The following is a 17,346-nucleotide window of genomic DNA, read 5'->3' as shown; positions in this document are numbered from 1 at the left end:
GCAGTTCACACTCGCTACTTAAAACCCCAGTTGGAGCTCAGCTGAGCTATATTCGCTTGCTGGGAGAGAGCTTCTCTCTGGCACCACGAGGCTTTGCAGCTCGGGCTATGGGGGAGGGATCTCACGACTTGGTTCCACAGGTTTTACTTACAGATTTTATGCTGTGTTCTCGGGCATTCCTCCCAATTCAGGTTGGTATATGATGAGTGGATGGTCTTGTTTGTCCCCCCGCAGTTATTCTGGATTATTTACTGGTTGTTTCTGTTTTTTTGTAGTTGTTCCAGGGGGACTACTTAGCTTCCACTCCTCTCTATGCCGCCATCTTGCCAGAGTCCTTGTTTCCTTTTTACATTACCTATTTTTAAACTAAAAACCTTCTCATATGGTTGGGTGCTAACATGATATTAATCTTTGAAAGTTCTGGTTCAACATATTTGTATAAATTTAAAACTTTCTCTACATTTCTAATACTACCACTTATCATTTTATTAATGCTTGCAAAAAACTTTAGACACAATGTCTCCCTGGAGAAACAGAATGAAGAATCAGGGAAAATGTCATGTGATAAATCAAATATGTATATGTGTATATGTGTATGTATCTGTGCATGTATATTTCAATTTTATCATAATACCATTTAATTTTAATTTAATATTAAATTTTAATTTTTACCTTTTCCTTTTTCTAAATTTGGGATTTTTCTTTTCCATATTGCTTTTGGAAACTTGCATCTGCAAAACAACAACAAAAAAGATGGGTTGGTTAAAATGGATTAGCTCAGTATAATAATGGGTCCTATGTGGCCCAAGTAATGTAGCACAGAAGAAAAACTTTGACTCATAGTTTTAAACAATACCTGTAACTCTGGTCACCTTCCTCAGAGTCATGAGACTGCAGTTACATTGATCTGTTCAAGTTCCAGAAAAATGGTAGAAAGACCTGATTTAGATGCCTAACCTCATCTCCAGCCACTACTCACCATCAAAAACACCTAAAAATATTGAATAAAATAAATGTTGAATTTTGATGCATACCTGAGCTTCATAGAAAGAAAAAGAAATATTCAGATGTGAGAAGCATGTGGAATATAAAGCCATAGTTAAAAGGTGAGAACAGATATGGTGAAGGTCCACAAGGAATGTGTACTGGGATAGGGCCAAAGGGTCTTGGAGCTAGATTATTTATGTCTAAAAAAATACAAATGAAATGTTTTGGGTCCACACTGGCTAGAGAGCTGTACTGAAAATGTTCCCCACAGCCAAGGGACTTAAAGGACTTTCTATCCATAAAAAGAGAATTGGAAAAATTCTACTCACCAGGATAGAAAAGCAAAAAGGTGGTATGTGGGCTGTCTAGAGAATTGTATGGGAAAGAGCAATAAGCCCAAAAGAATGAAAACCCCAGGCTTAAACCATGAAAGTGAGAAATCTAAATTTATGATTCCTGAGTGTTCCTCGATTCCCTAAGTCATATAATTAACATGACTTATCCAGGATCCCTAAAATCACCAATACAGAAGTAAACACAAATGCTAAGCAATTAATAACAATAACTTTTTTAGTTAAGAAGTATTACAATGAAGGGCACACAGAATTTCCTGAAAAAGAAAAATATCCCTATAAAATACTTATGTTTTCACAGTATGTGTCCATATGGTTCTGTTTATATAAAATTCAAAAACAGGCAAAATTAATCTATGGCAGTAGAAATCAAGATAGTAGTTATTCTTGGAGGTGAAGATTGTGACTGGAAGAGGGCATAAGAACAATTGTGAGGTGCTGGGAAACGCTCTGTTTCTTAACCTGGTGCTGGTTCATAAGGGAATGTTCATTTTGTGAAAATTCATCCAGCTGTTCATTTATAATGTGCACTTTTCTAGAGGTTTGTATCACATCAATAAAATTTATTTTAAAACAAATAAATTATTTAAAATAGATTAAAAAATGAATACAAACTATACTAAACAAAGTTAGGTCTCCATGATATCTAAGACAAAAAAATATAGAAGGATTTGAAAAAAAAAACAAAGAACAAAATAGCACTTCTAGAAAGTTAAGTCATTGGAATTAAAATTCAGTGAATTCATTAAAGAACTGATTAGATACAACAAAGAAAGAATAAGAATTTAGAAAGTATAATTGAAGAGATCACTAATTCTACAGCAGAGAGAGATAAAGAAAATGTATGAAATAGCAGTTAAGAGTCATAGAGAATGGAATGATAAGGTCCAACATACTTCTTTGAAAGTAATTCCAAAAAGATAGTAAAGAAAGGAAGGGAAGAGAAAATATTTGAAATGATAATGGATATGAATTTTCCAGGATTAAATACATGAAATTATAAAAGCTCAATAGTGCCAAGCAAAATCAATAAAAATCTACATCATGACACATTGGTGAAACTGCACAATAACAAAATCAAAGAGTAGATCTTAAAAGCTACCAGAAGGAAAAAGACTCACTATAAAAGAATGACAATTAGACTGTGATAGATACCATATCAACAATAATACACAGGAAATAATAATGGATCTTCAATTCAAAAGGGTAGCAATATATTGGTGGTTGTCGATGCTGTTTGATGAATACAAGGCAGCTCAATACTGTTTTCACTACTTTATTCATCTGTAGATTTCTGTGATTTAAAAAAATTGTTAAAATTAAAAATAATATTTTTTTAAAGAGTGAAAATTTAAAAGAGATAATTCTGCTGAAAGAAAAACTAAAGGATATATTGAGAGGAAGATGATTGAGCCTAGAAGGAAAATCCAAAGGACATGAAGATAAGCAAAGTAATTTCTAAACATGTTATAAATCTAAATAAACACTATTTGTAAATCCTCTTCATGCTATACTCCATTCCCCATTAGTTATTTTTGTATTGTTTGTTGTAAGTGTGTTGCTTTATGTGTTATTTATTAGTTATTTGTTATATGTGTATTATTGTAAACAATAATAACACATAAGAAGGAAAGGGGCAAAACCAGAGCAAAAGCATTTTAAAATCCTTAAATTATTCAGGAGGAGAGAAGTGGTGATTTAAATTTAAATTGTGAAATAAAGTAAATGTTCATATTTAAGGTCAACCAATGAAAGAATAGAAATATACTGTGAAATTTCTAAATTAGCAGAAGGGAGAAAAGAAAATTGGAAAATATAAGCAATCCAATAGAAACCAGCAAAGGAAAAACACTATAAATAGAAAATACAATAAGATGTTTAAAATGATTCCAAATATACTTCCATAATATCAAGTAAAACAAATGTATCAAACACACTTTTTGAAAGACCGGTTTAAAACAAATCTAACATCTGCTAAGAGACACCGAAGACATCGCTATCAAAAGCCAATCTACGTTTCTTTTTTTTGCAGAAATTGACAAGCTGATCATAAAGTTTAAATGGAAATACAAGGGATCCAAAATAGCCAAACAATCTTGAAAAATAAGAGCCAAGTTGGAGGACTTCACTTCCAAAATTCAAAATTAATGACAAAGCTGCAGTAATCAAAACAGTGCATACTGGCATAAGGATAGAAGTATAGACCAATGGAATAAAATTGAAAGTCCACAAATAAACCCCCACATTATGGTCAATTGACTCCAACAAGGGTGTCAAGAAAACTCAGTAAGAAAATAATAGTCTTGTCAACAAATGGTTCTAGGAAAGCTGGATATCCACATGCAAAAGGATGAAGTTGGACCCCTACCTCAAACCATACACAAAATTAACTCAACATGGATCAAAGATCTAAATCTAAGAGATAAAACTACAAAACTCTTAGAAGAAAACAAAGGAGTAAATCTTTATGACCTTATACTATGTAATGGTTTCTTAGATATGATGCCAAAAGCATAAGCAATAAAAGATACAATAGATATCTTGGACTTCATCAAAATTAAAACCTTTTGTGCTTTAAAGGATACCATCAAGAAAGTGAAGCCAACCCCAAGAGTCAGGAATTTTATCTAGAATATATAAAGAACTCTTACAACTTAACAATAAAAAGACTAATAAGCCAATTTAAACATGGGCAAAGGATTTGAATAGACATTACTCCAAAGAAGACATACAAATCGGCAGTAAGCATGTGAAAAGATGCTTAACTTGACTAGTCATTAGGGAAATGCAATTCAAAACTACAATGAGAAACCACTCTACACCCACTAGGATGGCTTAAGTTAAAAAGACAGGCAATAACAAGTATTGAAAAGGATACGAAGAACTTGGAATGCTTGTACATTGTGGTGGGAAGGTAAAATGGTGCAGCCATTTTGCAATGCAGTTTGGCAGTTCCTCAAAATGTTAAACATAGAGTTATCACATGATCTAGCAATTACAGTCTTTGGCATATAACCAACAGAATTGAAAACGTGGGCAATAACTGCTCTTGACTATAGGGCTTCTTTTTGGAGTGATGAAAATGTTCTAAAATTAGATAGTGATGATAACTGTAAACTCTGTGAATATACTAAAAATCATTGACTTGTACACTTTAAAGGGGTGAATTTTATGGTATGTGAATTATATCTCAATAAAGCTATAATTTAAAAGACATAATGACATGGGAAAGTTGATTATAAGGAGATGGAATACAAAAAGAAACCTCATGTAGCAATACTAATGTCAGAATAAACAGATGTTAAGTCAAAAAGTATGATCAGAGATATAAAGGTTATTACTCAATAACAATCCACCTAAAAAGTATAATAGTCCTGAACCTGAATATACCTAAAATCTTAGTCTTAAAATAAACAAGCTAAAATGGACAGAATTACAAGTAGAGACTGATGATTCTACAGTAAAATGGGATATTTTAATTTGCCTCATAAAAACTAATAAAGCAGACATAAAAATTAGCAAAGAAAAAGAGGGGTTCAATAAAACAATAACAAGCTTGACCTAATAAACATACATTGTACCTGGCACTGAAGAATTAAAGAATACATATTGTTTTCAAGCCTACAACATTCAAAAATTTGTCCACATACTGGATCAAAAGGGAAGTTTCAAAAATATTAAGATAATCTCTGTTTTACAGGCCACATTCACTGATTACAATGCAAAATAATGAGAAATCAATAACCAAAAAGTAAGTGACAAAATCTGTAATCAGTTCATAGATATAGAATTCACCCTGTAAATTACAAACTACTTGGAAATGATTGACATTGAAAAGTTACATATGCAAAGTTGCATACTACTTAGGGGAAATTACGATTTTAAATGCATATATTAGAAAAGAATAAAAAGTAATGAGGTGGGCATTAAACAAAAAAAGTTAGAAAAAGAACCAAGTTGACAAAAGAAAGTGAAAAGAAGGAAATAGGAACAAATTATTAGAACATGTTTCGAAAAACTCTTTCATTCTATGCCAATTTATTCCAATTCAATTCAAATGAATACATACATACAACATTTGTGTATGTATATATGCATGTGTATATTTATATAACCTATAAAAATCCTAATAAATATTAGATTGAGTCTAGCAATGTATTTTTTTTTAAAGAACATCAGTAAGTAGGGTTAATTCTTGGAACACTTGTTCCATTTCCAAACCATATCTGCTTATTGAACTTCAGACACTGTTTAAAACCTGGGTAAAATTTTACCTTCTCCATTAAGGTTTCATTTTAGCCAGAAATGAATTCTCCTATGATCTGAATCATAGGAGTTATGTTCTGTAGCATTTGGATCAGAGTTATTGTCTCACATTTTAATTATTTGTATACAAGACTTATCTTCTCACTGGATAATACACTTTTCTTCATGTCATGCCTGGTATGTTATAGGTGCACTTAAAGTATTTTTGGAATAAATTAATGAATATATGATGGAATAAAGTTAGGATAAACACAAATATGGTCACAAGGAAAACAAGCTTCAGTGTTACTGTTCATTTTTTTATGTCATCTTTGTTGATTTAGGCATTTAATGACTTCATAAGACTTACCCTCAGCTTCTAAGCCAGAGCCTCAATGCAATTCTCAATACAAAATTTTTCAAAATCTTTTATTTCTTGTCTTTTCACTTTAACCTGCTAAAGTGAGCAGTTTCTTAGCCCACTTTGTCTAATTCTTTCACTGTTTCACTGATCTTGAATCCATTTTCTAGACTTCATCTGAGCTAGAAATCCTCTCGGACCCACATATGCCAAGAGGCTTCTCATTTCTTCAAAGCATTGTTTAAATCCATCTCCTTTAGGAGTTCTCCTTTGTTTCTTAGAAAATATGAGCACACAACCCACCTTAATCTCACAGAAAAGCAAAAATGTTGGGCAAAGAATCATGATGAGCAAAACTGAACACACAATAGAAGCATCATTTTTTAAAAATACATTAATTTTTTAAAAATATGTTAAATGGTTAATAGCTAGCAGAGTGCCATTCACATTGTACATTCAAAAGCATTAACAATAATGAGATAAAGGTTGAATTTAATAACTCTCAAAGCATTGTTAAACAGCTTTAATACCTTAATAATCATTCAAGGGAGGTTTGTATGAAACACTCAGGGAATTCATATTATGATGCTAAGACTAAGTGGTCTTCTATTTTTTATCTTCAATCTCAAGATAATATTCAAATATATTTCCAAGACTTTTATTTTAAAAAGTTAACAAAATATACAAGCATATAGAAATATTGTTGCCAAATCATTGTTCTTACATCTCTAAAGACAACATAAAGCTATTATTTTGATCTTGCTATTAAGAATCAGTTTAAATGATTTGCACGTTTGAGTATGAAATGAAGGGGCTGCTACAAGGGGAAATAAGAGTAAAGTAACAAAGTGCAAATTTCTTTATAGGTATTAATAAAAAAATACTGTGAATCAGCTAACATAAATCAGGGGGATTTGTATAAGAAGTACTTTGTTAAGTATTCCTCAACAGCCAAAATGAACTAGTCAGTATTTGCCAAGAGGTCTTTTGTCTTTCTGCTCCAAACCTTTAATAAAGTGTGATGCTATGGAGAAGAGCACTGAAGTTAGCATAATAGGATCTGTTTTTGAATGCTAATTCTACCACTTACTAGTAGTATCACTTTAAGTAAGTCACTTGACCACTCCAGTACCTTTAAAGGGCCTGGTATAAAGTAGACACTTAATAAATATTTGCTGACTAAATGACCATTCTGCATTTCAGGTTCTTCTTTTGTAAAATGAATCTAAAAAATAACTACATCAAAGCATTTCAGGGCAAATTAAATTAAATAATATGCCAGAAAGTAAACCACCATGCATGGCAATTAGTTGATCAATCATTGTTTAACTTATTATATTAGTTAACTGGACCAGTGTCAGAATTGTATCATTTTCCCTTATAGGATATGGCAGAGGGAAACTTAGCTTTTGATATGGTTGAAATTTGGATAATGTATGCATTTCCTAGGGCTGCCATAACAAATTATAACAAACTTGATGGCTCAAGACAACAGATATTTATTCTCTCACAGTCCTGGAGGCCAGAAGTCTGAAATCAAAGTGTCAGCAGGGTTGGTTCCTTCTGGTAGCTCTGAGAGAGAATCTATTCCATGCCTCCCCCAGCTTCTTGTGGCTGTCAGCAATCCTTGTTGTTCCTTGACTTGTAGATGCATTGCTCCACTCTCTTCCTGCATCTTCACATGGCCTCCTCCACAATGTTTCCACGTCTTCTCTGCTTCATCTCTTATAAGGGACCCTCTCATTGGATTTAGGGCCTACCTAACGCAGGATGAGCTTATCTTAAGATCCTTACCCTAATCACATCTGCAAAGAACGTAATTTCAAATCAGGTCACATTGTGAGGATCAGGTGGCTTTATCTTTTTGGAAGCCACTATTCATCCCATTACAGGTAGATAGTATAATCTTTATGTATTCCATCTATTCCAGTTTGCTAACGCTGCCATTATGCAAAATACCAGAAATGGATTGGCTTTTATAAAGGGGGTTTATTTGGTTACAAAGTTACAGTCTGAAGGCCATAAAGTGTCCAAGGTAAGGCATCAGCAATCGGGTACCTTCACTGAAGGATGGCCATTGGCGTCCGGAAGACCTCTGTTAGCTAGGAAGGCACGCTGCATCTGCTTGCTCCCAGGTGGCGTTTCAAAACGGTATTCTCCAAAATGTTGCTCTTGGGGCGTTTTGTCCTCTCTTAGCTGCAGATGCTCATTATAATGTCACTCTCGGTTGCTCCGAGGTCCTTCTGTCTGTGAATTCCTTTATACGACTCCAGTGATCCAATTAACACCCACCCTGAAATGGGCAGGGTAACACTTCCGTGAAAATCATCAATCAAATGTTTCACTCACAGTTGATTAAGTCACATGGAGATGTGACTCAATCAAAGGAGTCCAATCTAATCAACACTAATACATCTGCCAACACAAGATCGCATCAAAGAACATGGTGTTTTGGGGGACATGATACATCCAAACTGGCACACTATCCCTTCCACTTTTCTTCTCTGATTCTCCTGTATTGTCCAGCCCAGGGCTATTCAGAGGGAGGTCCAAAATGCAACAGAATCAGGAACACTTGGGAGCTTATTAGAAATTCAAATTCTCATGCCCTCTCCAGAATATGGAGTCAAGTCCAGAAATCTATGCTTAAACAAGCTCTTTAGGGTACTCTTAAGCAAGTCAAAGTTTGCAAGGTACTGGTCTAGCCCACACCAATTTACACAAATATAATGCTATATAGGTGTCAGTGATTTCAAACAAAACACATTAAGCATTAATTCTTTAACTGTTGGATGTAAAAATCAAAGAGGTATATGTAAAGATAGCACATGCCATTTATTGCAACATATATAATATGCTATATGTTTTATTTTACATATAAAAATCTGCAATATTACACATATTGCATATGTAATTATTATTAGGATTTCTGACTGGAATGGCAGTGATAGAATTCCCTTTAATTGAAAAAGACAGAAAACCCATAAGAGTTCTGTGTATATCAGATTTATATAATCTGCATAAACTGACCTGACATTGCCCATTTTCCTTAAGTCACTCTTCATTTATATAAAGATACTTTTATTTTTAAACAAAAAGAACATGTTTGTTAACTGCATTAAATATGAGGGTCTAAAATTTTAATTTGGCATTTCATGCTCATAGAAGATGTAAATATTTTTGTAACCTTCTTTTGAAAGTAATTGTCAGCCAATAATCACTAAAGAGTTTCCTGCTTTGACAGAATTTCCAGAGTGATTCTGTGGGCCTTCAATAAGGTACGCAAACTGCTTGTCAAAAGTTATCATACAGAAGGAAAAGCCAATATCCTCATTTCCCTTTGGAAAACCTGCTGAGGAAATCTGCTTGGAATAAGGATGAACACTAGTTTCATAAAGCATTGTAAATGATGATTATTACTTAACCTGGGTATCTGGAGAGTACAAATAATATTGTTAAGTCTTCAGGGATTAGACCATGATTGTTTTCAACATTCTCAGAAAGGGGGGGGGGAGGTTGAAATGCTCATTTTATAGCCCTATTTTTTGTTGTAATAATAAAGTGTCCTATATTTTAAACACAAATTCAACAGAGAACACCAGTCTTACTTAAATGTCAATCATCAATTACCACATGCTCCAGTCTAGTCAATCTTTAGTAGTGTTCATCATTCCAGTGAGATTTAGGCAATATCAGAGACCAGTCCCTGGCAATATGACATAAATATCTTGCTGTCTGCTGTACTATCCCTTCAGCCATGTGTAAGATCACAATAAAGTACTGTGGATTTCTCTGCTTTCAGGGGCTTACCAGACAGAACATTGGAGTGTGTATTCAAGCAGTGAGCTGAGACACAGGAGAGCATTTCCTCTTAAAAAATAGAAGTTGACCACTAGGTCTACCTTAAACAAAAGGTATGAAAGGCCTTCTATAAAATACCTCCAAATCCTGGCTGAGGATAGGAGTAACAGAGAAGTTCAAGGTACTCTATGATTACATACTTCATTGATAGTTTTTTAAAGCCTTGGGCTTATAATTTTTTTTTTTATTAGAGAAAGGTCTTTGACTGTCTCTACAAAGGATAAAATATGGAAATTCAGCTTTTTTTTTTTTTTAAAAGAACAGATTTCACTCATATGTAGAGTGAGAGCTTAAGAAAATTACGGGTTAATTGAAACAAGATATCCAGAGAGGGAAGAATCCAATGAAAAGCAGGACTTATGGCACAGTTTTTCAGCTGATTGAATGGAGGCAATAAATTAGATTATTCAAGCTCTAACTAAAGACTTTCTAAAAATCCAAGTCAACTGAAAACAATTTCCATAATTTTGTGTAGTTTTTATCTAAAGTCCCTGGATATTTTAGCAAGAGGAATGTTGAGAGAAGGTTTCTAGGGAAAACTTTCTAAAATCCAAAAATTTCATCTAAATTCTAATAAGCTGAAACACAGATTTCATCCAATGGTTATAGTACCCCCCATTACACTTTTTTTCTGGACAAAAGAATGACTGTTGAGTGCTTCTTTATTTTAACATTTTTCTTTCCATAAATTTGAGTAGTAAGGATAACCAGCTTGAGTCTTCAACTCACAGACTATTGTCAAATGTTCTGAGCATTTATCCCCAGAATAATGCACAAAAAGAAGATCTCTCTCCTACATAGGAACAAACGTTCCACAGTAGCACACACACAAAAAAACATTATTAAAATTTCTTTTTCTGGATCAAACTCTTTACATTAACTCTCTCATTTTGTAAATTCTCTGTACTGCCTTCTGGCTCAACATTATAAGTATAATAATGTTGAAAAGTTTTGAATTTCTGGAATCCATAGCATCAGATTTTAAGTACTCCCAAACTCAAATTCCCAGGAATTCATATCTTAAGGGAATTTCTAAATGGACATTATTATGTAGAGCTAAGCAAAAATAAGTACAAAAGTACTATTAACATAAATGATGACCTTCAAAAATGATACCTTTTGGTTTGTTTTTTAGTAACAAGGATGAAAACGATTCTTAAAACACAAGAGAGTTTCTTTAACAAATGGTGCAGAAAAATCGAATTTCCACATGCAACAGAAACAACTTGGACCCTCTACCTCATACCATATATAAAAATTAACTCAAAATAGATATGGATCAATAACTTAAATATAAGAGCTAAAACTATAAAACCCTTAAAAGAAAATGTCGTGATCTTGGGAAAATCCCTGTGACCTTGAATTTGATAATGGATTCTTAGATATGATACCAAAAGCATCAGCAACAAAAGAGAAATAGATAAATGAAACTTCACCAATATTAAAAACTTTTGTGCAACAAATGACATTATCAAGAAAGTGGAAAGGCAACCTAGAGGAGAAAATAACTGCAAATCATATATCTTATAAAGTTTAACATCCAGAATGCATAAAGAAATCCTAAAACTCAATAAAAAAAGTCAAACAACCTAATGTAAAAATGGGCCAAGAATTTAGACATTTCTCCAAAGAAGACATACAAATGGCTAAAACTACATGAAAAGATGGTCAACGTTGTTAACCATTAGAAAAATGCAAAACAAAACCATAATGGGATACCATTTCATGTTCACCAGAATGACTATTTTTTTATATAAAAAAGAAAAAGGAAAAATAATGAGAATTGGTGACGATGTGAGGAAACTGAAGTCTCATACATTGTTGGTAGGACTGTAAAATGCTGCCACTGTTGTGAAAAGCCATTCGGTAGTTCCTCAAAAAGTTAAACATAGAATAACCAGATGATCCAGCAATTCCACTTCTAGGTTCATATCCAAAAGAATTGGAAAACAGGGACTGAAAGAGACACTTGTACACCAATGTTCATAGCAGCATATGAACTATATTCATGAACTACATTCACAACAGCCAAAAGGTGGAGATAGCCCAAGTATCCATCAACAGAGGAATGAATAAATAAAATGTGTGTGTGTGTGTGTGTGTGTGTGTGTGTATATGTGTATATATATATATATATATACACACACACACACACACACAATGGAAAAATATTCAGCTTAAAAAGGAATGTAGTTATGATATCTGCCAAAATATGGATGAATCTTAAAAACATTACGCTGAGTGAAATGAATCAGACACAAAAGGACAGATAATGTATGATTCTTTTTATATGAAATATCTAGAATAAGTAAATTCATTGAGACAGTAAATTAGAGGTTACCAGGGATTGGGGGAGGGGGCAATGGTGAGTTATTACCTTAAAGAGTATAGAGTTTCTGTTTGGGGTGATGAAAAGTTTCAGTAATAGATTGTAGCACAAAACTGTGAATGTAATTAATGCTACTGAATTGTACATTTAAAAATAGTTAAAGTGGGAAATTATATGTTTGATATGTTACCACATTAAATTTTAAAAATGGACAAGAGAAAATTACTGTTAGATAAACATCAATTTCCATTTACTAAGCATCAGATCTGCGTAACTAAACTCTATTTTCCCACACACACCACAGTGCTGAGACAAATCATTGCTTTAGGAAGGCATCACCGATAACTAAATCCACTTATACCTTCTACAGGATCCCCTCAGAACTGCTACCCCAGCACCAGCAGACAGGCCCGCTGCCTAGGGTTAGAAAAATTTCCCTATAGCCAGTTGCTAGGTAACACCTCTTCCATCACATGCCCTTTGAACTTGGAGAATAGCATGATCCTCAAAACATGACACTGTTTTTTTATCTCCAAGGAAGAAAAACAAAGGAGATTTTCACTCCACTGTACTCTTCTCTGAAGCACACTTCTCCTGTAGTCCCCAGCTCCTCCCACCCCTCACTGCCCATCTTATGAAAACTACAAGGAGAGAAATCTCCATAGAATCAATTTGGCTGAAGTCATATCCATGGACTCAAAGTCATATCAAAGTGTTAAGCAAATATGCAAGACTAGACTTTTGTTTTAAAAGAGCAGATATAACCATCTATATGAGAAAATAGGTACCCCAAATAAAGGGACCTTTGCTTGCTTTCATAAATGGTATATAAAAGGTTTTTTACAATCAGAGATTAATCTATTTTGTCTAATTTTAACATTTTACTACTAACAGTTATCTATAGAATTCCTATAGACTGTAACTGAAGATAAAAGAGGTAAATTTAGAATCTAATCAGGCAGGTTTAGGTACTAAATTACTTAAAAGTTATCTTCTTAAAAATCACTCCCCTTAGAAAGCTGTCCATAAAACTTACTATACTGGGGAAGTTTCACCCTGCAGATTTTGAGCATAGAGTAAGTAAAATTAGCATGCAAAGAACTTTTTATATCAAAGCTTTTCAAAGTATAGTACTACTGATAATTGAAGGTAACAAATAGACAATGTCCTATATTAAAATATATTTGTTTTGATATATATTTGAAAAAGGTAGGTTATGGAACTTTCTTGGGTGATGAAATATTGTTTATCTTGATTGGGGATGATGGTTACATGGGTGTTTACATTTAAGAAAACTCATCAAATTGCAAACATGTGATCTGTGCATTTCACTGTTTAATTTTAAGTCAGTAAAAAAATTAAGTTAAGAAAAAGGTAAGTTGACTGAAAAGAAAACTACAGTAACTAACAGTATAAAAATGGTGATGGAATACCCGAATGATTCAGTTTGGGGAAGACTGGCCTATAGAAAGGTGAATGATGCCTGCAAAGCAAAATCCAAAAAGAAGCTAAATGAATTTTGAAGCCTAACTGTTACTCCTCCCAAAGGGTTCCTCTGCTTGCTATTCTTTTCTGACACTTCTCTCTGCCTGGTGCTAGAAGCCAGCAGTGGGGATCTATTATATTTATCTTTGGGGAAATATGCATATAAGCTAAATGAATTGAGTTGCAGTACATGAGTTCTATATTAATTGCAAGCTTAGCAATTAGCACAAACACTGAGATATCTGCTCATAAAATGTAAGCAACTTATTATGCTAATGGAGCTAATGAAAAGTTCCTGCTCATTATAAAGAATTTTTATAATTTTTGGGAAAAATTTCTTCATCAGAAAATATAATAGCCTAAATTCCTCATGCATGAATGTATATAAATTAAGAGAGTGGTCATTAATATTGTCTTTCAAATGGCATAAGTTAACCTCTTGGCATTAATAAAAACTTTAGGGGAAAAAATGCAAAATTTCTATATGCAAACCAAAACAATTAGAAAATAAAATGAAAAAGAGATTCTTTTCCTAACAGTAACATGCCTGGGATAGCTTAATTAGAAATAGGTAAACATGTACTTTGAAAAAACTAAAGGAAAATTACTAGAAACCTAAGTTATGTTTCCAGTTAGGTCCATTTAGTATTATGGACATATAAAAATTCTTCCTAACTTAGTAAATAGATTTTCTACAAAATAAGTCATCATGTTGGTGGAATTTTTCTTAGAACTTGACAAAATAATTCTAACATGCATCTGGAAAACTAAACAGACGAAAACATAAAAACATTTTTTAAAAATTAGTAATGAAGGCTCAGTAACTCACAAATTAAAAGATAAAGAAACAATAATTAAAGATAATTAAAGCAATCTGGAACTCATTTATGACCAGAGATACATGAATAGATATAAAAACAGGTATTTTGATATTATGTTTATTGTGTCATGTTAATGTATCATATTTAATTATATTATATTGAAGATAAACTGTAAAGAAAGGAAAGCTTACCTATTAGTCAATAAATGGCATTGAGATAACTGGTTGGGTGAAATTTGTGTGGCTGTATTGATACACTGTCCTCATACCATATACAAAAATAAATCCATATTCCAATAATAACTGCTAACATTTATGAAGTATTTCCTATGTTCCAAGCACTATGCTATGAGCTTTACATATACTTTCAGAACAATCCTATGATGTAATACTTATATTCTTCCATCTAACAGATGAAGAAACAGAGATTAGAGAGTTAAGAAGCTAACTTAAAATCACACTCTTAGTAAATGATAGAGCTGGGATTCATACCTCAAGATATGTCTGTATTTCCTTGCTCTTAATCACTCCACTGCACTATTCTCTATGAAGTCCATACTATCATAAGTAATAAAATAAATTAAAAATCTCAGAAATGTAGATTTGACCACATAAAAATATTCAACTTCCATATTCCAGAAAAAGAAAGGAAAAACAAGCAATGCCCTGGGAAAAGTATATGCAGAAACTATAACAAAGGATTAGCATCTTTATTACTATATACATAAAGAGTTTATGTAAATTTTTAAGAAAATATTAAGAACTCAGACACAGACAATTTACCTCAAGCCAAGGAAATGAAAATAAAACAAAAAACAATCACAGCAATAAAGTATGATGTAAACTGGCAACCATATGTTTATAATAATACCTGTCAATGACAATTGTGAAACTTGCCTGAACTTCTGGTAAGAGCATAACAACTTAACAACATGTCCCTATCCCTTTCCCAACAATCCTTCTACTGGTAATTGTTCTAAGGAAACAGTCCAAGACATGGGATAGGAGAGGAAGCTATACTCACGAAGATATTCATTGAAGTGTTACCAGAAGTAATGGGAGAAAGGTTAAGTGAACTGTGAAAAATAGTTTGTATTAATTAAAGGATCGTCCTTTAAGGCATGTCATAGATGCTTTAAAACCACAAAAGAAAAGACTTCAATTTTAACCTATAAGTACAGCTGAAGGACTGCAAACATTTAAAAGGTAAAACTGGAAGAATGTTTGTAACATGTAAACAAAATATTTACCGTAAATAATTAAAGAGAGTGCTCACATATCATTCAGGGAAAAAAAACAAAAACAAAAAACAAAAAACAAAAGCCCATGGGAAAAAGTCAAGGGATACAAACAGGTCCTTTTTAGAAGAAATCCAATGTGCACTAAATATATGAAAAAAATGCTCTGCCTCACTAATAGCTCAAGAAATAAATGACAGCAAATTAAAATAACAGTGAAATACTCTTTCTTCCTTTAAATATTGGCAAATTTGTAAAAATTGATGATATCTAAAGCTAGAAAGGGGGTGGTAGGAGTATATCAGCTACAACTGTTTTGAGAGCAATTTGACAATACTTGACCAGATGTTTTTAAGTTTTATTTTGAAATAATTTCAGATGTACCGAAAAGTTGCATAAATAGCATGAATTCTTATTTACCCTTCACTCAGCTTCCTGTAATGTTAATATCTTACATAATCACAGTGCAATTATCAAGGCCCCCAAAATAATATCGAAACAGTATATTAACCTAACTAAAGACCTAATTCAAATTTCACCACTTTTCCCACTGATGTCCTTTTTCTGTTTCAGGCTCCAAAGCAGGATCTCACATTACATTTGGTTGCTATGCTTCCTTAGGGTCTTTGAATCTAACAGTTCCTCAATCTTCTATGTAACCAAATTTTAAATGTTCATTCACTTTATCCCAGCAATTTCACTTCTAGGAACTGTTCTACTTGAATTTGTGCATAAATGTGCAAAAATATATTTGTAGGATGTTTATTTTCAGATTTTGAAACAGTGAAATGTCAGAGATGGGGCAACAGGGGCAAGAGAATGACCTGAAATTTCTAATTTATACACTTTTGTATTTATTTTTTACTAGCATGTTATTAAAAAAATAAAATAAGTTTTAAAGGAAAAAGACTGCTAATGGCTAGAATTGTCCAGGTAAGGTCTTGACAGTCCCATATATTAATGATGGGAATTGTAATTCAGCAAATCCATAATCAACCTAAATGTCCAGGAGATTGATTCAATAAATTAAGGCACTTGGATAAAATGTAACACTATGCAGCCACTTGAGATCTGGTAGATCTTTAACTTAAAAAGATGTACACAATATATTATATTACAATATATGTATGCAATATAATATATTATTGAATAGAAAAAAGTAGCATTTAATACATTCCATTTATGTTAATAAAATGCATATACTTATAAAGGAAAATATATTATGTCTTTTTTATTAATCAAAATTTATTTGTAACATAGGTTTTACATGCATAGAAAAACATACATAAAACTGTTAACAGTGATTTTCTCTTAGGACTGAAATCAAAGGTGGGAAAGGACTTAATATATTTTTCTCAATTTGCAGATTCTATTTCTTTAATTAGAAAAACACCCTCTTAAAGTAATAAAGCCATAAAAATGCAGAAAAGTTTTGTGATATTATATATAAATGAAAAAATATATGGCGCATTACTCAATTATTAAAACTATGCAAATAAACATATGGACATATGGTAGCTTTTTGGATGATTTTGAAAAATACTCTCCTCCAAATATAATGTTACTATATTACTTTGAAAAAATTAAATCATGATTAAAATGGCAGGACCTACTTTGAAGAAAAAGAAAGCTTTTACCTAACCTTAGCAATCTAATAGAATAATGAT

At 32.5% G+C, this 17,346-nt stretch overlaps 1 protein-coding gene across 4 annotated transcripts in view; it reads right to left on the bottom strand.

The window, feature by feature from the left end:
- Nucleotides 1-17,346, bottom strand: part of ZCWPW2 (zinc finger CW-type and PWWP domain containing 2) — a 191,464-nt gene that overhangs the window by 28,151 nt on the left and 145,967 nt on the right. For all 4 annotated transcript variants that reach the window (XM_037846234.1, XM_037846215.1, XM_037846241.1 and 1 more), the window contains one exon: nt 673-731. In XM_037846234.1, coding sequence (XP_037702162.1) covers nt 673-731 — 59 coding nt within the window. The remainder of the gene's footprint in view (nt 1-672; nt 732-17,346) is intronic.

The sequence above is a fragment of the Choloepus didactylus genome, chromosome 1, assembly GCF_015220235.1.
Source record: "Choloepus didactylus isolate mChoDid1 chromosome 1, mChoDid1.pri, whole genome shotgun sequence".
Classification (NCBI taxonomy): domain Eukaryota; kingdom Metazoa; phylum Chordata; class Mammalia; order Pilosa; family Megalonychidae; genus Choloepus; species Choloepus didactylus.
Note: the sequence above shows the minus strand (reverse complement) of the source record. Positions and strands in the feature narration are given on the sequence as shown.